Source organism: Puma concolor, chromosome E2, assembly GCF_028749965.1.
Source record: "Puma concolor isolate L17-30 chromosome E2, mPumCon1.1.hap2, whole genome shotgun sequence".
Taxonomy (NCBI): domain Eukaryota; kingdom Metazoa; phylum Chordata; class Mammalia; order Carnivora; family Felidae; genus Puma; species Puma concolor.
In genome coordinates, this window is record NC_141681.1 from 13,862,148 (window position 1) to 13,881,990 (window position 19,843).

General features: G+C 42.3%; 1 protein-coding gene across 2 annotated transcripts in view; it reads left to right on the plus strand.

Annotated features, from left to right (window-relative positions):
* SF3B3 (splicing factor 3b subunit 3) overlaps positions 1 to 17,215 on the plus strand; it is a 48,216-nt gene extending 31,001 nt beyond the window's left edge. For both annotated transcript variants that reach the window (XM_086688936.1, XM_025920624.2), the window contains exons 12-26: positions 1,513 to 1,664; positions 2,197 to 2,352; positions 3,316 to 3,471; positions 3,989 to 4,132; positions 7,063 to 7,185; positions 7,897 to 8,051; positions 9,274 to 9,448; positions 10,209 to 10,414; positions 10,516 to 10,672; positions 12,073 to 12,198; positions 12,613 to 12,825; positions 14,450 to 14,548; positions 15,257 to 15,400; positions 16,058 to 16,162; positions 16,576 to 17,215. In XM_086688936.1, coding sequence (XP_086545062.1) covers positions 1,513 to 1,664; positions 2,197 to 2,352; positions 3,316 to 3,471; positions 3,989 to 4,132; positions 7,063 to 7,185; positions 7,897 to 8,051; positions 9,274 to 9,448; positions 10,209 to 10,414; positions 10,516 to 10,672; positions 12,073 to 12,198; positions 12,613 to 12,825; positions 14,450 to 14,548; positions 15,257 to 15,400; positions 16,058 to 16,162; positions 16,576 to 16,716 — 2,252 coding nt within the window. In that variant the 3' untranslated portion in view covers positions 16,717 to 17,215. The remainder of the gene's footprint in view (positions 1 to 1,512; positions 1,665 to 2,196; positions 2,353 to 3,315; positions 3,472 to 3,988; positions 4,133 to 7,062; positions 7,186 to 7,896; positions 8,052 to 9,273; positions 9,449 to 10,208; positions 10,415 to 10,515; positions 10,673 to 12,072; positions 12,199 to 12,612; positions 12,826 to 14,449; positions 14,549 to 15,256; positions 15,401 to 16,057; positions 16,163 to 16,575) is intronic.
* Positions 17,216 to 19,843: the final 2,628 nt, after the last annotated feature.

The following is a 19,843-nucleotide window of genomic DNA, read 5'->3' on the forward strand; positions in this document are numbered from 1 at the left end:
TGCTGTAGGCTACACCAATGATACATCTTCAGTTGGTCTCTTTTTCTGTAAAGAACACTGATTCTGCCGAACTAAGTGAATAATCTTGGTTCACCTGAACCACCTTTGGAGCAATCAGAATCCATACTGTGTCCTTGTCATGTGTGGGATGGATCATCCCTAGGGTGTTGAGCTCTGACAAGGGCTCAGGCACGCAGGGTCCTATAGCTACTTCTATGAGTAAGGTAGCCACTCTAATTTAGTACCTTGTCTACTTGTCATTCAGTCCCCTGTTGACCTGATTTCTGTATGAGGGGGAGACAGAAAGGGGAATTGATACAGAAAATTGAGAAGTAAAATAGAAAAATCTTAACCCTTCCTTAAAAAATAACATACCTTTCTCTATTCATCATTTGAAAAGTTTTATGCCAAACATTGTACTGGGTGTGGGAGATGCACAGAGGTGTTTTATGTGTAGGATGGAATATATATGGGAAACAGGTGGCCTTTAACTGTGGGATCTGTATGAGAAACTTCTGGGACTGCCTATATTCAGATCCTCTGACTTGGAGAAACTCATTTGTGTTTATTCATAACTGTGTTTCGTTAAATGAAAAGCAAATCCTAATAGGGTTGTTCCTGACCACTGAATAGTTGCATTTAAAAATTTTTTTTTTTTTAACATTTATTTATTTTTGAGACGGAGAGAGACAGAGCATGAACGGGGGAGGGTCAGAGAGAGGGAGACACAGAATCTGAAACAGGCTCCAGGCTCTGAGCTGTCAGCACAGAGCCCGACGCGGGGCTCAAACTCACGGACCACAATCATGACCTGAGGTGAAGTCGGGCGCTTAACTGACTGAGCCACCCAGGCGCCCCAATAGTTGCATTTTTAAATAATGAGAGTAGAAAGGTTAAGGGCTGACAGTATAAACAATAAAATGCTTCCTGGTTAATGCTCTTATCTCATTTTAATTGGGATATCCTAGGATTCGCTGTTTTAAACCTGAGGGTGACAGTCTCATTGAAGCTTAAGTAATCTGTTTTATTCATCAAGTATTATGTTCCCACAGAATCGGTTTTTGGAAGAGGCTGGGGACCTTTCCTAGTTATAACAATTATCTTTAAGAATGGATTGTGATGGGCATCTAGCACAAATAAATAAGCTCTGAGTTCAGTATATGTAAATATTGTAGTTTTCAGAATTTCCTCCTGCCTGGTTCCCCTGCTTTGTCCTCTTGGATTTTTCCAGCAAATGTCTCAAGAAAAATTGATTTTCAGAGGTGTTAGGGGTGGGCATATGTACTCAATGTATTCAGGCCTTTGAGGAAGCAAAGTGTATCTCTAGGGTGTTACTATTTTCAATTATCCTTTGGATCATCTTGTGCTGTTTGCCACATGAGTCTGTGTGATGACTACACATAGAAGAAGTTCCTTGGAAGGTTTCTGAAGAGAAAACTTAGTATGTCTCACTTGGCTTTGTAACTAATGAGTTCTTAGCTAACCAACTCCTCTTTACTTTCCTTTTTGCAGATGAGTTTGATGCCTATATCATTGTGTCTTTCGTGAATGCCACACTTGTACTATCCATCGGAGAGACTGTGGAAGAAGTGACTGACTCTGGGTTCCTGGGCACAACCCCAACCTTATCCTGCTCCTTGTTAGGAGATGATGCCTTGGTACAGGTCAGGATTCCCAGAGAGTTATTCACCTTACTTTATCCTTTCATTGTGGTGTAGACTCCTGTGCTTACATTAATGAGCTTTTAACTCTTTTTTTTTTTTTTTTAAATTTTTTTTTTTTAACGTTTATTTATTTTTGAGACAGACAGAGCATGAATGGGGGAGGGTCAGAGAGAGAGGGAGACACAGAATCCGAAACAGGCTCTGGGCTGTGAGCGGTCAGCACAGAGCCCGACGCGGGGTTCGAACTCACAGATCGCGAGATCATGACCTGAGCTGAAGTCGGAGGCTTAACCGACTGAGCCACCCAGGCGCCCCACTTTGAACTCTTTTGAAGTGAACATTGCAAACATGAACTTAAGTTAATTTGACCTGTCTGGGGCCTAGTGATTCTTTTTGTCATTGACCCGATTTGTGCCTCAATGCAGTGGTGCCAGTTCAGACAGGAGTGACCCATCTGGTAAGGGTGAGGGTCATGCTGAGTACAGAGTCACATTGCTAAAGTCGGTTTCCTTCTTCTTGTTGCTGATTGTAGGTGTATCCTGATGGCATTCGGCATATAAGAGCAGACAAGCGAGTCAATGAGTGGAAGACCCCTGGGAAGAAAACGATTGTGAAATGTGCTGTGAACCAGCGACAAGTGGTGATTGCCCTGACAGGAGGAGAGCTGGTCTATTTTGAGATGGATCCTGTATGTTATTTTATCATTCATTGTGGAACTTAGTGTTAGGATCCAGAGGTAAAGATGAGAGTTGTAGTTCAGTATTCACAAAGAGAATTGAGGAGGGAAAGTGTTCACAAGCAAATCCAGCCCAGTGGGGATGGGATAGGGAGGCTAAGTTCATGTTTTAATTCTTTTTTTTTTTTTTTTTTAATGTTTATTTTTGAGAAAGAGGGCATGAACGGGGTGGGGCAGAGAGAGAGGGAGACGCAGAATCTGAAGCAGGCTTCAGTCTCTGAGCTATCAGCACAGAACCTGATGTGGGGCTCAAACCCATGAACCGTGAGATCATGACCTGAGCCAATGTTGGATGCTTAACCAACTGAGCCATGCAGGTGCCCCTCATGTTTTAAATCTAACTAGAGTTATGAAGTTCCATCTTAGCAATGAAATATTTTATTCTCTTGACCTTCACATTCTACATTTCCAACATATATTGGCTAAAGGTTTTAATTTTTACAATCTGAAGCCATTTCAGAAATTTTCTTTTGCTTTTCTGTATGGAAGGATATTGGGTATACTTATCATGCTCTCAGCAAAGTTTCTGGATGTGGTCAACCTGTATAGTCTAACTGTACCTCTGGTTGAGATTTCTTTAAGTATTTGAATTTGAATTCATATTTGAATTATCTTTTATCCAAAGTGTTCTCATGAACAGATGAATAGTTTTCTGTATTTCTATTTCCTGAGAGCTAGGTTGGTTTAGAAAATTTGTAACATACTGTATTTATTAAAGACAAAAACATTGTGTTGTCTCTTGATTGTCTCATCAGTAGTTTTGCTTGCTCCTGGCCTTAGGTAGAGAAATTCTTGGTCATTGATTATAGTAAGAAGGGTGAGAGGAAGCAAAAAGGAACTTAACAGTCCTTTCCCAGGCTCAGGGTTTAGGGGCCAGTGGGAGTCGTTTGTGACCTCTCTTTCTTACTTTTGTAGTCAGGACAGCTGAATGAGTACACAGAGCGGAAGGAGATGTCAGCCGATGTGGTGTGCATGAGTCTGGCCAATGTGCCTCCTGGAGAGCAGCGGTCTCGCTTCCTTGCTGTGGGGCTGGTGGACAATACTGTCAGAATCATCTCCCTGGACCCCTCAGTGAGTGTCACCCTTGACTTCAAGGATCTTCCCATTGGAAACTGAGCTGCTGGCTTACTCCTGATGGGCATCTCTGAAATTGTCTGGGCTAGACCCTGAAATCAGTATCTGCCACTTCTGATTATCATAGCAGCACACCTGGGGAGTCTTTGTGAAGATCCTGATGGCAGACTACTAAGTGTTGTTTTGCCTTAAGCCTTGTCTCCCGTTTGTAGTGAAAAAGAAACAAAAAAACCCAAGATTGCTGAAAAGGACTTGGACTTGGCTCCAGGGCCTTAGATGACTTTTAAGAGCTGCCTTTGCTTATTTACCTTTACCATTATCTGCTTTTACAGAAAGGAAAGCATGGTTCTCTCCAGAGCTTATTCTAAGATTTGGTTTAACTAGTGTTAACCCATTTAAAGCTCACTATAGGATTCCCCTCCACAAGAAAGTTGTTTCTTCATTCTGAGAATTAGATTTTTTTCCCCAAAATTGGTCATTTCCCCTGTTTTATTCTTTTCTCTTTCCTCCTTAGGACTGTTTGCAGCCTCTGAGCATGCAAGCTCTCCCAGCCCAGCCTGAATCCTTGTGTATTGTGGAAATGGGTGGGACTGAGAAGCAAGATGAGCTGGGTGAGAGGGGCTCTATTGGCTTCCTATACTTGAATATTGGGTTACAGGTAAGAGATCTGAGGCTCACATTGAGGTCAGGCCTTCTTTAGCTTTTATGCACTCCTTGTTCTATATGGGCATTTGCTGTGCCTGTGGTTTCATTTTACCACCTCATGAAAAGTGAATGGTGCTGGTCTGTGTTCCACTTCTCTCCTCTCTAATTAGAACAAGTCAGGCCTAAAAAAATAAGTTATATTAATTATATTGTATTGTATTATATTATATTATATTATATTATATTATATTATATTATCACTACAAGTTATTTGCAAACGTAAGTTTCACTATTTGAGACTGTAGCTCTAACAGATGTGTGGGTTGTTTTCTTTTTAGGCCTCAATTTTATTATCATGCTGAATACAACTTAACAGTTCTTTAATATCTGATACCTTGTTCGTGTTCTGGTGTTTCTTGGTTTGTGTTGGTTTTGTTTTTTCCAAAAATGCTTTTACCTTTGGTTCTACTTAGGATCTGCATAAAGCTATCCACAGTTTGCATTTGCATGACCTATCCCTTTGTTTCTTTTATTTTTATTGTAATTTATTTATTTATTTATTTATTTATTTATTTATTTATTTAATGTCTTGTTTATTTTTAAGAGAGAGAGCGTGAACGGGAGAGGGGTCGCTCAGGCGCTGCCTCCCCCTTTGTTTCTTGTAATAACTGTCCTACCCTAGGGGTGTCTGTGTGGCTCAGTTGGTTAAGTATGTGCCTTTTGATTTCAGCTCAAGTCATGTTCTCGTGGTTGATGAGTTCAACCCTTGCATCAGGCTCTGCACTGACAGCAGTGCTTGGGATTCCCTCTCTTCCTCTCTCTCTGCCTCTCCCCTGCTCGCTCGCTCTCTCTCTCTCTCTCTCTCTCTCTCTTTCAAAATAAATAAAAACTTAAAGAAAAATTGTGCTACACCGTTTTTTTTTTTTTTTTTTTTTTTTAAAGAAACCAGATCATTTGTCTTGAAGAATTTCTGCCTTTTGGATTTGGCAGAGTCCTTTCTTGTGTGTTTAATGTTACTGTTCTATCCTCTGTAATTCCTATAGACTAGAGGGTGCATCTAGAGCATGCTGTCCATTAAAAATATAACATAAGCCCTGTGTAACTTAAATATTCCTGTAGCCATGAAAAAGGAACAGATGAAGTTAACTGTAATGTTTTATTTAAACATTTTTGTTTAAAATGTCATTTCAATTTGTTATCTGTATAAAAATTAAGATAACTTTGTTCTCTTTTTTAACAAAGTCTTTGAAATCTGATATTTTTAATTTTTGAATTTTTTAAAGGTTTAATTTTTTAACATTTATGTGAGAGAGAACGAACACAAGCAGTGGAGGGGCAGAGAGGAGGGAGATGGAGGATCTGAAGTGGGCTGTATGCCGAAAGCAGAGACCCCGATGCAGGGTTTGAGTTCACGAGCTGTGAGATCATGGCCTGAGCTGAAGTTAGACACTCAACTGAGTCACCACAGATGCCCCCTATGTTTGTTTGTTTAATTTTTTAATGTTTATTTTTTGAGAGAGAGAGAAAGAGAATGGGGGAGGGTCAGAAAGAGAGGGAGGCACAGAATCTGAAGCAGGCTCCAGGCTCTGCACTGTCAGCACAGAGCCCCATGTGGGGCTCGAACTCATCAACTGTGAGATCATAACCAGAGCTGAAGTGGGACGCTTAACCGACTGAGTAACCCAGGTGCCCCGACGTATATTTATTTTTGAGAGAGATATAGTGCAAACAGAGAGAAAGGGAGACACAGAATCCAAAGTAGGCTCCACGCTCTGAGCTGTCAGCCCAGAGCCCGATGCAGGGCTCAAACTCTTGAACCCGAGAGATCGTGTCCTGAACTGAAATCAAGAGTCAGACTCTTAACTGACTGAGCCACCCAGTGCCCCCTGATATTTTGTATCTTATACTTAAGGACACATTATCTTCTCATCAACCTTTTACCTAATAACAGTCATTTATGACACATTGCCTAGATTCATTATGTCATTAGGGACTGGGAAATGACAATTTTCTATTTCATTCTTCATTTTATTAGCTGGAACTTTTCTCCAAAGAGGAAATTTGCTTATCCCAAAATACAGTTTGTAGAGGGAAAGGATAAGTACTTTGTTTTTTCCCCTTTGTTTATCAGTTTTCACAGTAAGGAATTGGTGCCAGAGTAGTCTCCAGTGGGGACTAATGAAGTAATTTTTTGTTATTTTTTATTTTTAGTTTTTTTGGATAACCTGAACTTGCAGATTTTTATATATTTGTGCTTTAAACTATTGTCTTTTTCATTTGTGGATACTAAATTGCCTCTTTTTAGATGAATAGAAGTTCCCTTTTGAAGTTAGGTTTTTTGTCATTTGAATATGACCCCATTCTCTTTGGGGCCTTCCTTCTGGCATAACAGAGTGCCCTATATACAGTTGGAATATTTTTGCCCCAGCCCTGAATTAGCCAATTCTCTTAAGAGTCTTTTTTTTTAATGTCTGTTTTTAGGGAGCGAACATGCGTGAGTAGGGGAGGGGGAGAGAGAGATGGAGAGAGAATCCCAAGCAGGCTTCTTGCTATCACAGGCAGAACCCAACTCAGGGACAAGCCCAGGCAAACACAGTTTGTGAGTTCACAGAGCCTGCTTGAGATTCTCCCTCTTTCTCTACCCCTTCCCCCATTGCACTCTCTCTGTCTCTCTCAAAACAAATAAATAAACTTTAAAAAAGAATAGTTTAACATACATGGTAAAAGAATTTTAAAGGATATACAGTGAAAAATAAGTGCTTTTCATTTAGTAAATGTTCAGTAACTACTTGAATGAGCAAGTGGCTGGCTGATCATTAGGATATTCTTTAAACCAGCAAGTCATTTCCTTCCATCTATTCTGAACTTACATGTTTTGTGAAGTCGCCAAGGGGGGGATCTTCCATTATGGATAAGTTTCACCCACTTTCTCTTTTTTATTAGAATGGTGTGCTGCTGAGAACTGTCCTGGACCCCGTCACTGGGGATCTGTCTGACACCCGCACTAGGTACCTGGGGTCTCGTCCTGTGAAACTCTTTCGTGTCCGGATGCAAGGCCAAGAGGCAGTAAGTAATGAAAGTGGGCAGGCAGCATGTTTAGACGTTAGTGGCATCAGCTGAGAAAAGTTCCCTTGGTGTAAGTTTTGCTATCATTAATTCACCCATATATAGTTAGTTTCTTTCATGTAGGAAGTTGTGGATCCCTTCATCCAGAGCTTTCCATGGCATTGAGCTGTTTTGGTTGTGGGTAGGTTAGGATATGGATCTGTTCAGCCCTCAGGCTGGGCAAATGGAGGTGATTGAGAGGTAGCTAGAAACCTCCCATCTGGGGTACCTTTTTCCACAAGCAACCTTGTACCAATACCAGGGTTTACCAAGTAATGTGAAAGAGATTGGGAAACATTGTGTCCTTTGTATCTAAGAATGTTACTATTGCTGGGTGCTATGCTAATTCTTGACTTGCAGTCAGCATTAGGTGCAATAGCATGTCATTCTTGCAACTGTCCAGCCTTATGATAGTATTCGCATTTTACACATGTGGAAATGTAAAGAGATTGAGTGATTAGGTCATAACAGCTAGTAGCTCATGCTTTGAGCAGATAGTAAGCCATACATACTGCCTCTTCTCCAGGACTCTTTTTAATCTTAAGGTAGCCTTTTAGGTTTCCAAAATTCGTTGGGATATTTTGCAGACTGAAAGTTACAGGTACGGAGTTCGGTTAGCATTCCAAGTTTGTGTTTATCTCAAGCTTATTGGAGGTGTTTCTCTTTCCTCAGGTGTTGGCCATGTCTAGCCGCTCGTGGTTGAGCTATTCTTACCAGTCTCGTTTCCATCTCACCCCCTTGTCTTATGAGACCCTGGAATTTGCGTCTGGCTTCGCCTCTGAACAGTGTCCTGAGGGCATTGTTGCCATCTCCACCAATACCCTGAGGTGAGAGTTCCACACTGCAAGCCCACTGGGAAGTTCTGCCAATGGCTGGGATTCTGGTTCTGCTAGAGTGTTGGCAGAAGTGATGAAGCGATGACTTGGTGGCAGTGAGCCGACTCTTCACCGTGGGACTAGGGTGTTGGAACTGAAACCTTCATTTGGCTCAGGATTTTAATGAAGTATTGGTAGCCAAGTTTCAGTGTCTGAAGTTTTAGTTTCTGTTTAGATTTTCACGGCCAAGTTTTAATATACTGATCAGTACAGTTCACTTTCCTTAAGATTTAAGAGTCTTGTTTTCCAGGGCAGCGCCATTGGATTAGTTTTAGAGCAGGCGGGAATTGAATCTCTGATATCTTTTTCTCATTCTCATTCTGTCTTATTTGCAGTGTTACATGTTCAGTTTTAACCTCAGTATAAATTCTTTAGGCCTTTTGTAAGTTGACAGACTCCTATTTATGCTGAGTATGTTAGAGTGTGCACTATCTATATTGTTTTGACTGTCTCAAGTTTTGGGTTTGTTTTTTTCTTTTTTGGTCTTTTGCTGCCACCCATGTTCATGTCCTGGTTGTAAGTATTGGCTCGTCATAAGAGCAGCTCTATCAAGAGGCTATAACTTACCAAGTGGATAACTTACCAGGTGACCTCCCAGATCTATGCAGTAGCTTTCAGGATCTTTTCAGTCATTGTTCACTCTCTCTCTAACCTCCACACACATATATACCTTCTATTTCAGCAGAATTGCTTTACCTGCATGGTGTTTTATCTCTCTTTTTTAATGTTGATTTATTTTTGAGAGAGACAGTGAGCTAGGGAAGGGCAGAGGGAGAGAGGGAGACAGAAATCGAAGTATGCTTCAGGCTCTGAGCTGTCAGTACAGAGCCCGATGTGGGGCTTGAACCCACAACCCTGAGATCTTGGCCTGAGCTGAAGTCAGAGGCTTAACTGACTGAGCCACCCAGGTGCCCCTCCTTTGAAGGTTCTAATGTGGGTTTCAACGGTGAAAACCAGAGTCACCATGAATAGTTGCTGGCTGTTCCTGGAGTGGAAGTCCCTTCTAGGATTTGTCTATTGTGCAGAATCTTCTATATTAGAAGGCATGCTTCTTACTGCCAGCATTAGAGCTTGAGGGGTGATGCATTTGCTGTGACTGCTCACGGACTATTTTGACATCATTTTCTAGTTCCTGAATGAATAATCTATTAATTCCCTGCCTTTCTCCCCATAGGATTTTAGCATTGGAGAAGCTAGGTGCTGTCTTCAATCAGGTAGCCTTTCCGTTGCAGTATACACCCAGGAAATTTGTCATTCACCCAGAGAGTAACAACCTTATCATCATTGAGACAGACCACAATGCCTACACAGAAGCTACAAAAGCTCAGAGAAAGCAACAGATGGCAGAGGTAATGAGACTTGACTTTTAGGGTTCAATTAAAAGGCACTGAAATTTTGTTGAAAAGTTTAAACTTGTGTAATTTTTTTATTATATTCTAAAGATCCAGGCTCTTTTCAGGTCCTTTAAGTAGAGCCCTTTGCCAGAATCCTTAGTTTTAGAGGTTTTTTTGTGACTTGGAACTAATATACTGACCTGGGTTTATTTAGTACTCAACTTTCTTTCTTAGAACATAGTTGTTCAGTCTTTGAGCTTCCTAAACAGTCTCTGTATGTGTTTCCTGGATTTGAGCCCAAAGGAGACAGCTTTCATATTTTCCACAACACTTCTTCTTTCCAGAAATCATTTCCCAGCAAAAAACAAATAGATCCAACCATGTAAAACTGTATCTGGCCTGGAAGAGAGGAGACAAATAGTAGTCTTAGCATGGGAAGTTAGATGGGGTAGGTGGAAGAGTTGTGTTTTCATTTTATGTATTTCAGACCATTTGTCGGTTATTTGTCAGTTGATGTTCAGTTTTTTTGGTATTAAAAAAAAGAAGTACCTGATTTCCCCTTTAGTGGTTTCCCCTCCTCCCCTTATGTATACACCTTTCCCTTTAATCTTTGTCTTGGGAAATTTGGTTTTGGCCTACAGACTTTGCTATTGTATATAATATGAACTCTCCTTGGAGGTGTTTTTGCTACTTGACCACTTCTCACCCAGCACCCACTTCTGAACACACCAACTCTTCCTTGTTTTTATTTTCGTTTGTTTTGTTTTTGATTTAGGAAATGGTAGAAGCAGCAGGGGAGGACGAGCGGGAGCTTGCTGCAGAGATGGCAGCAGCGTTCCTGAATGAAAACCTCCCTGAATCCATTTTTGGAGCTCCTAAGGCTGGCAATGGGCAGTGGGCCTCTGTGATCCGAGTCATGAATCCTATTCAAGGGAACACACTAGACCTTGTCCAGCTAGAACAGAATGAGGCTGCTTTTAGGTAAGGAGCTCAGGACATCAGCTCCAGGGTTTTGGAGGCTCTTATGGGAATTTTCTGGCCTATAACTAATGCTTGATTCCTGCTTCTTTCTCTGTATACAGTGTGGCTGTTTGTAGGTTCTCCAATACTGGTGATGATTGGTATGTGTTGGTGGGCGTGGCCAAAGACCTGATACTCAATCCCCGGTCTGTAGCAGGGGGCTTTGTCTATACCTACAAGCTTGTGAACAATGGGGAGAAATTGGAGTTTTTGCACAAGGTAGGAACCAGCCTGGATCTTAGGTCCTACTAGACTCTCCCACTTTTGCTTAAGTTGTGGGTCAGGTCTTCTGGTGACCATTTTGGGAACCAGCTCATTGATGGTGTTCCATCTGTTGGTGGCACACAGAAAATGCTGGGGTTTTCATGCTCCAGTGAAGCTCCATTGCCTGGGTGTCCCACCGGAAGCCTATGTGCTAACCATCCACAGTGGTGAAATAAGATGCACACTGAATTGGCCCCTTGTTTACTAGTTTTACTAAGCAGGCAGCAATTTGTTACCAAAATCCAGCAGTTCTAAAGAATTAATATTCTCTCAACAGTTAATATTTAACAGATACAGAGAAGTTCTGGGGATGGATGGTGGTTTTGGTTGCACAACACTGTGAATATGTTTGATGTCACTGAACTGTATGCTTAAAAATGATTAATGGGACACCTGGGTGGCTCAGTCGGTTAAGCGTCCGACTTCGGCTCAGGTCATGATCTCACGGTCTGTGAGTTCGAGCCCTGCGTCGGCTCTGTGCTGACAGCTCAGAGCCTGGTGCCCATTTCAGATTCTGTGTCTCCCTCTCTCTGCCCCTCCCCTGTTCATGCTCTGTCTCTCTCTGTCTCAAAAATAAATAAACGTTAAAAAAAAAAAATGATTAAAGTGGTAAATTTTATGTGTGTTTTAATCACAAATTTTATTTTTTTTAAAGTTTATTTTTGAGAGAGAATGCATGCATACAAGCGGGAAAGGGGCAGAGAGAGAGAGGGAGACACAGAATCTGAAAGAGGCTCCAGGCTTTGACCTGCCATCACAGAGCCTGTTGTGGAGCTTGAATTAGGAACTGTGAGATCATCACCTGAGCCAAAGTCGGACATTCATCTGACTTAGCCACAATTTTTAAGTTAAGGGAAAAAATTCCTGTTCTTTCACACAGTACATTTATGTATCTCCTCTCCTTTAGCCCTTCCACAGGGAAGTATCCTCTAAGAAACAGTTACTTCATGGAGTTGTCTTGGTGCTAAACTCATTGTGTCTCCCTTGTCACTAGCACTCCATTCCAATCCGTCCACAAGCAGCAATCACTTCTCCAGTATTGAGTCTTCACTATTAGTTAATAGCACCATTTGAATTAGCATGGGCTCAGAGACAGCATTCCTCAGGCCTGAGGGCTTCCTTCCACTGTGGCACTGATTGATTTGCTGAGTGATGTGCAGTATATGGGACCTATTTACCCAAACACTCTGTTTCATAGAAACTGTTGTATGTGTGATTCATTTCTCTGATGAGCAAAAGATGATCACTCATTGTCTTCCTGACAGATGCCTGTAAAGATATTTTAGGTTTGAGAGGGTGGGGCTAGCGTATGACTGGTGTTCTGATAGCTGCATTACCTGCTTTTCTTCTCACAGACTCCAGTGGAAGAGGTCCCTGCTGCCATTGCCCCATTCCAGGGGAGGGTGTTGATTGGTGTGGGGAAGCTTCTGCGAGTCTATGACTTGGGGAAGAAGAAGTTACTCCGAAAGTGTGAGAACAAGGTAAATATGCTGGTAGAGGGCTTCAGATGTAGCTAGTGTGGAAGAAGGAAACATGGGCAGGATGGTGGACAGTAACTTAAAATCACATCTCTTTATTAGGACCTTGTAGTTCCCCAATTTCAGCCTAAGAATAAGGCCTTTGAGCCTGGAGAACGAGAGCAGTTAGGTGGCTTTCTTGATTTCTTCACATAAAGAATCAGATTCTGTCCTGCTTGCTTCTATAAGGTATTTAACTCTGAGAACTGAGCATATATTTCCTCTATATTAAAACCAGTAGTTTTTTTCCTGTCTTTTAGCAATTTTTTGCTGACTACTATTCTCTAGGCCCTGTATGTGTTGAAGTCAGGAGCAGCTGGACTTTCTGTGTGTTCTGAACCTCAAGGTTACTCCTATTGCTGTCCGTGTTTTTCCCAGCATATTGCCAATTACATCTCTGGGATCCAGACTATTGGACACAGGGTAATTGTGTCTGACGTCCAGGAAAGTTTCATCTGGGTTCGATACAAGCGTAATGAGAACCAGCTCATCATTTTTGCTGATGATACTTACCCACGATGGGTCACTACAGCTAGCCTTCTGGACTATGACACTGTGGCTGGGGCAGATAAGTTTGGCAACATTTGTGTGGTGAGTTGATGTTTACTTGGCTTACATTGATGTGTGGAAAAGCTGGCATAGTTTTCACTGGTAAAACCAAGGACCCAGGACTGTGATTTCTAATATGGAAAGTAAAAATGAGTATAAAATTCAATCCTACTAAGGCTGCCTCTAAAAATGAAACTGTTATGTAAGCTTTCTTATCATTTTTTAATTTTTTAAAATTTTATTTATTTTTAAAGTTTTTTTTTAAAGTAATTACTGCACTCAATGTGGGGGTCAAACTCACAACCCCCAAATCAAGAGTTATACACACTCTACTGACTGAGCTAGGCAGCCACCCCATTCTTGTCATTTAGAACCTCCTCTCCTCCATCCCTCCACCACCTACCAGTCCACCTTCTTCATCTTCATTGGAATATGATTTTTTTTTAATGTTTAGGGTTTTTTGTTTTTTTTTTTTTTTGAGAGGGAGTGAGCACGAGTAGGGGAGGAGCAGAGAGGGAGAGAGAAAATCCCAAGCAGGCTGCGCACTGTCAGCACAGAACCCAGTGTGAGACTCAAATTCGGGAACTGTGAGATCATGACCTGAGCCAAAATCAAGAGTCAGACACTTAACTGGCTAAGCCATCCTGGAACCCCTGGAACATAATTTAATAGTGATAGGTTTCATTTGAACTAATGAGTAATGTATATTTTTACTTTTATCAGGATTTTGGCCTCTCTTTTTAAAAAAAATTTTTTTTTTTTAACGTTTATTTTTGAGACAGAGAGAGACAGAGCATGAACGGGGGAGGGTCAGAGAGAGGGAGACACAGAATCTGAAACAGGCTCCAGGCTCTGAGCTGTCAGCACAGAGCCTGACGGGGGGCTCAAAGTCACGGACCGCGAGATCATGACCTGAGCCGAAGTCGGCCGCTTAACTGACTGAGCCACCCAGTCGCCCCTCTCTCTCTCTCTCTCTTTTTTTTTTTTTTTTTAACATTTATTTATTTCTGAGAGACAAAGAGAGATAGCGCACGGGTGGGGGAGGGGCAGAGAGAGAGGGAGACACAGAATCCAAAGCGGGCTCCAGGCTCCGAGCTGTTAGCACAGGGCCCAAAGCAGGACTCCAACTCACAAACCAGGAGATCATGATCTGAGCCAAAGTGGGACGCTTAACTGACTGAGCCACCCAGGCCCCCCAACCTTTATTCTCTTTATCTCTCTCTCTTTTTTAATGTTTGTTTATTTTTGAGAGAGAGCCAGCACATGCGCTTGGGGGAGGGGCAGAGAGAGAAGGAGAGAGAGGATCCCAAAAAAGGAATGCACTGACAGCAGAGAGCCTGGTGCAGGGCTTGAACTCACGAACTGTGAGATCACGATCTGAGCCGAAGTCAGAAGCTTAACCGACTGAGTTACCCAAGCTCCAGCTTCTCTTTTTAAGCCCAGTGTCACTTTCCTTATTTATGTCCTATGGCCTTTGGTTTGCTTTTGCTTAGGGCTTGATACTCTTGAGTTTCTCACTCAGACACTAGGTTCAGGAAACCAGCTCAGGCCTATGCCAAAGTTGGTGTCCCAGGCTTGCTTTCAAGGATCTGGGGCAAACATTGCTTGGTGATTCAGGTGAGTAAGTGTAGGACCCAGTCCTCTGACTTGTGTCACTTCCTTGTAGGTAAGGCTCCCACCTAACACCAATGATGAAGTGGATGAGGATCCTACAGGAAACAAAGCCCTGTGGGACCGGGGCTTGCTCAACGGGGCCTCTCAGAAGGTAGGATTACAGAAGGGGCTCGGAAGGATGGGAGCCAGCCTGCATAATACATTCCCCATGGCCCTCACTGAGGGAACAGTTTTTAGTCACTTATCCACAGCGCACATGATTCTGCTGAGTACTCTCCTGTGTATGGAAGTCCTTTTATGGCCTGTGATGGACAGATGCTAGGTTTGATGTAAAATGACCAAGTCAACATTCCATTTTTATGACTGTAGAAATAAGATTTTTTTCCAAGACATTTTAGCAGTTGAGTGGAGCATAATGAGTTTCTTGGAAAAAATTGTTAAATAGGGTCACTCCCTTTATGAATCAGCTTCTCTCTGAGATGTTCTGGGTTCTTTACTTTTCTCCTATAGGCATGTATTTCTGTAGTAAAGCATCTCTGGACTTCTTAGATCTATTTTAGAAGGCAAGCCTAATGATTGTTGCTTTTTAATAATTTTCTGTGGGTTTTTTTATGTAAACTTGATAATTTAACAAAAATTTTTTTCACTCTAATTGTTTATCAGAAATGATCTAACTTTAGCATGTTGGTGGGGACATTAATCTCAAGTAAATGTTAACGTTCTGAAGTATTTTTAAGTGTTAGTGAGGTTTGGATTTAAAAGAAGATGAAATCTGCCCTTTGGAGGCACTCCTTGCTCTTGGTAATCTAGAACAGGTTGTGAGGGCACACATAGTTACTAGTCTGTTTTTGACTTGCAGGCAGAGGTGATCATGAACTACCATGTAGGCGAGACAGTGCTGTCATTACAGAAGACCACACTGATCCCCGGAGGCTCAGAATCGCTTGTCTATACCACCTTGTCAGGAGGAATTGGCATCCTTGTCCCATTCACATCCCATGAGGTAAAATCTCCCACACTCTTCTGGCCTTTGCTTTGGCAAGGTTGTTTCTTGGTGCTGAATCAGCCTAAGAGGACAAATCTTATGTCCCCACTTGCAACTAGGCATGTTCTGGAAATTTTATGAAGTGACAGATGTGCCTAGGAAGATACGAATCCTGATATCCCCCTCCCACCCCTGTGGGAAAAGCCATTTGTTTTCATATTGTACCTGTGTTTGGTTCAGTTATGATGTGGATATAGCATTAGTCAGAGGCCAGAGCCCCAGAACCAAACCCCACAAGAGTAGGAATGATGGATGATGAGTACTGTGCATTTAATCTGCCTCCTTGAGTCAACTCTGGGATTGGCTAAATTGGATTTATGTCATTCCAGCTAAAGAAGCTGGGATCAGGAATCTGACTTCACAAATCACTCTTTACATACAGTGTTCTCTTGTGTTCTGTAAATACAGGTGGGGTTTCTTTCAGGTATTCGCTATCTTGTAGCAGGAAAACCTGTGATTGTCAAAGGAGCAATTTGTTAGCAAGTAGTTAATATCTGTGTGGTAAAAAAAAAAAAAATCAATGGCTTGTCTGTTCATTTTGCTTCTGGAAACCATAGACTAGTAGTTGAAATCACTTTTTTCTTTTAGTGACAGATTCTTTGTTTCTTCCACCAGGACCATGACTTCTTCCAGCATGTGGAAATGCACCTACGGTCTGAGCATCCCCCTCTCTGTGGGCGAGACCACCTCAGCTTTCGTTCCTATTACTTCCCTGTTAAGGTAAGGTCTTAACCTTACTACACACCAGAACCTGGGGGTCTTGTTGGAAATCTGAGTTGAAAAGGGGGATCTTTAGCCCATTTAACTTGTCTTTTCTGTGGACCTCTGTCTTTTAAAAATCAGAGCAGTCTTGAATTAAAGGGGTGGATTGATGGAGGCAGTAATGGGGGAAAGGAATGACTAGTGATATTCAGGGACCTCTTCCCCTGGGGCAGACCACAGCCAGAGAAAAGCCTTCACCCAGTTTTGCTAATCTGAACACAGGCTACTGAGGATGAACTTAAAATAGCATTCCTGGCTCTGTAAATGGTTCAGATATCAGAGAGAATAAAAGCTTTCCTTGCAGGTGCTCTAGCATATGTCACTTTCCGTGAGCGTCTAACCTTTTTATTCCTTACTTTTCTATGTCTTAGAATGTGATAGACGGAGACCTCTGTGAGCAGTTCAACTCCATGGAGCCCAACAAACAGAAGAATGTCTCTGAAGAACTGGACCGAACCCCACCTGAGGTGTCCAAGAAGCTTGAGGACATCCGGACCCGTTATGCCTTCTGAGCCCTTTCCCTGTGGGGCTTGTGTCAGAGACTCTCTGTTTTGTTTCCCCTACCACCTGGCTCTGAACCCATGTGGCAGAAGGGTGGCTGGTTAATTAAGACTTCGTAATATTAAAGCTAGTATGTCTTTCGTATCCACTCTTTCCCTGGAGTGACTGGTTCCCCCTAAAATTGGCACTGAAATTTGCTATGCTTCTTTTTGCCTAGTACGTAATACATTGCCCCCAGGTTCTGGTGTGTAATAAGATGTTGGCGATTCCCCCAAGCTTTCCCTGCACTGAAATTTCTGGCTCTCTTGTCTACTTTTGTACACACCCTTAGTTTTTAACCAGTTTTCCTGTAAATATAGTTTTGTACAATGTTATCTTTGTGGGTGGGAGGTGGGGAAGAGATGTGGGGAAGGCAGGCAAGCTGAGGTGGGGACCAGGTTGAATATAGTATAACTCCTGAGTTCTGCCACTCTGAAATCTAACCAGAAATACAATGTAGTTTTTAAGGTGGCTGGAGTCCATGTGTCTTTTCTGGGGGTGAGAATTTAGATGGGAGATTTAAACCTGAGTTAGAGCAGGAAGAATGGAGTATCCTTCTTTCCACCTACCTGCTTGTACTTCTGGTTCCCTGTGGCCTCACTCCTGGCTTTGTGGTGGTTTTTTGGCTTCCTGTAGTTCTTTCTGCTATGCAGATGAAACTTGGGCTTAATAATAAACATGGGGTCAGCCACACCTCTTCCCATTGAATATTGAGGAAGGGTGGCTGATTTCTTCTCTGGTGTTTTATTTTATTTTTTTAGTGTTTGTTTATTTTTAGAGAGAAAAGGTATGCCTGTGCACGGTAGGGAGGGGCTGAGAGAGGGAGACAGAGTCCTAAGCAGGCTCTGCGCTATCAGCACTGTCAGTGCAGAGCCTGACGTGGGGCTCTGTCCCATGAACTGTGAGATCAGTATGAGCTGAAATCAAGAGTCAGACATTTAACTGACTGAGCCACCCAGGTGCCCCTCTTCTCCCCTGTTTTAGCTTCTTCCTACTTTGAGGTCTTAAGAGTGAAGGATTCAGCATGCATTCTAGCTGGGTAGTCTCTTAACAGATGCTCCCTTTACTTCTACAGCTCCTGAAATGATCGTTTGCCTTATGAATCCTAGGAAGGATCAGTAAGTACAGAAGAACCCAGATCTAACCTGCCCATGGGAACAAAGTCAGTATATGTGGTCTCTATTTAAAGGCTCATGGATAATGACAAGGGAGGGGTGGGTACTATCTGCAGCAGTCATCTTAGGCAAGCTCTGGCAGGCCTTTGGAGTATGAAGAGGCAGCACTGGTAGCTAGTCAACTGCCAATGTGCTGGTGTCAAATGTTACAACCTACACCTGGGAAACCAGCTCTAATCGTCCAGGTAGTCTTCCAGCTTCATTGAACCTGGAATGACCCAAGCTCGCTGCTGTTCCCAGTATTTCACAGAGTAAAACACTCATTCACGTGCATGTGCTCAGCCACTTCCATGAACGGATTCTCTGTGGCTAGCACTGGGTTAGAATCAAATCAAGGTGATTAGATAAAATCTTTGACCCTGAGCAGCGCACAATCCAGTGCAGAGAGTTCCTGATGCTGTCCCTGGAAACTCATCTTAAGTATGACTGAGTTTTAGAGTGGTCAGTAGAGATCCAGATATTGCCAGGAATTGAATCCCTAAACAACACTTTGTCAGTTATCTCACTGATTCACATAACAGAAGACAATACTTTTGAATTACATTTTTATGACCTAATTCCAGGGCTTATTCTTCCTGTAGCCCCTACCCAAAGCCATTCTGTTTAGTCTGTCAGATTGTATGATACTGACATGCAGTAGTCTGGGAAACTTGGCAAAGATGTTTGGGTAGCAACCTATTCTGTTTCTTTTCTGAAGTACTTCCTATAGTCATAGAGGGTTTATATGTAAGAGAGGAAAAGATCTCTGTAGAATTGCGAATTGTCTTGGGTTGCTAATGACATAGACGGTAGTTCATTAGCTATATAATCACAGCCAATGGCATAAGGACACTGCGTGCCATGCAAAGTCACATGGGGGTTCCACTCAACAACCAGGTAAACAACTGGGGGCTTTGGGAGGGAGACGGGCTTTTTAGTATCAAGAAGGTGGGGTGCCTTCTGGTTCCTTTGGGAAGATGTGATTGGCTTGAGTAAATCCATAGACTCTGGTGAACTGAAACCTGCTGCCCAGAGAGGAGCAGGAACTGTGTCTGGTCCTTTGATAAGGAGGGTTGTTTAGCTTAGGGAACCTTACCCATAAGAGCAGAGCTGGGAAGGAAACTTGCAGTTGGGCCATTTGAAGCTCTTTTGATTTTATAGTATATAATATGAACCTTAATTTTAGATCTTTTACCACAGCTGGGAATGAATGGTCATCTGATTTTTGCCCCACTAGAGAGCTACAGGTGAGCCAGGCAAAGGTTTCATATTAAGAGAGTCTGTCCTTTCCCTTTTGTCTATAACCCAGAGTCTAGGGAAAATGATACAAACTCAGCGGGATTGTCACAGAAATGTGGGTGCATTTTGCAAAAGGTTAACTGGTAGATGACAGCACATAATGAGCTAACATTCTGAGCATTGTACTGATAATGAGCACAGTAAGAAATGTACAGGGCCTGCTCAGTTGAACTTGATAGCCTAATAAGGAAATAGTCAAAATGTGTTTATAGTATAACTAGAGAACTAGAATCAGGTGACATGTCTGATCTGGCTTGGGCAGAAAACAGCTGAGTGAATTTTGGGCAAACCATTTAAAACTTATGAGCCTTGATTACCCCAGCTGTAGAAAGTAAAGGGAGAGAGGTCATACAAGCTTCATGGAAGTCCCTTACTGTGTTACTCAACCTTAATTGAGACAGGATCATGGTTCCTAAGAATCCTAGCACTTACCAAAAGGCAAAGTGACTTTGTGTCTCCTGGGAGTACAAATTTTGTATTATTTTTTTCTTAAATGTTCTTAATCATGAAGATCATCCCTTAGGGCACTCAATGTATATTCCTGGGCAAGTCTAGACATGAACTCACAGGCCTGAGTTCAGTCAAGTATTTGCCTCTCTGATTAGATAGATCTATGACATTGGTCAGGCAGGTTGGCATCTTACCC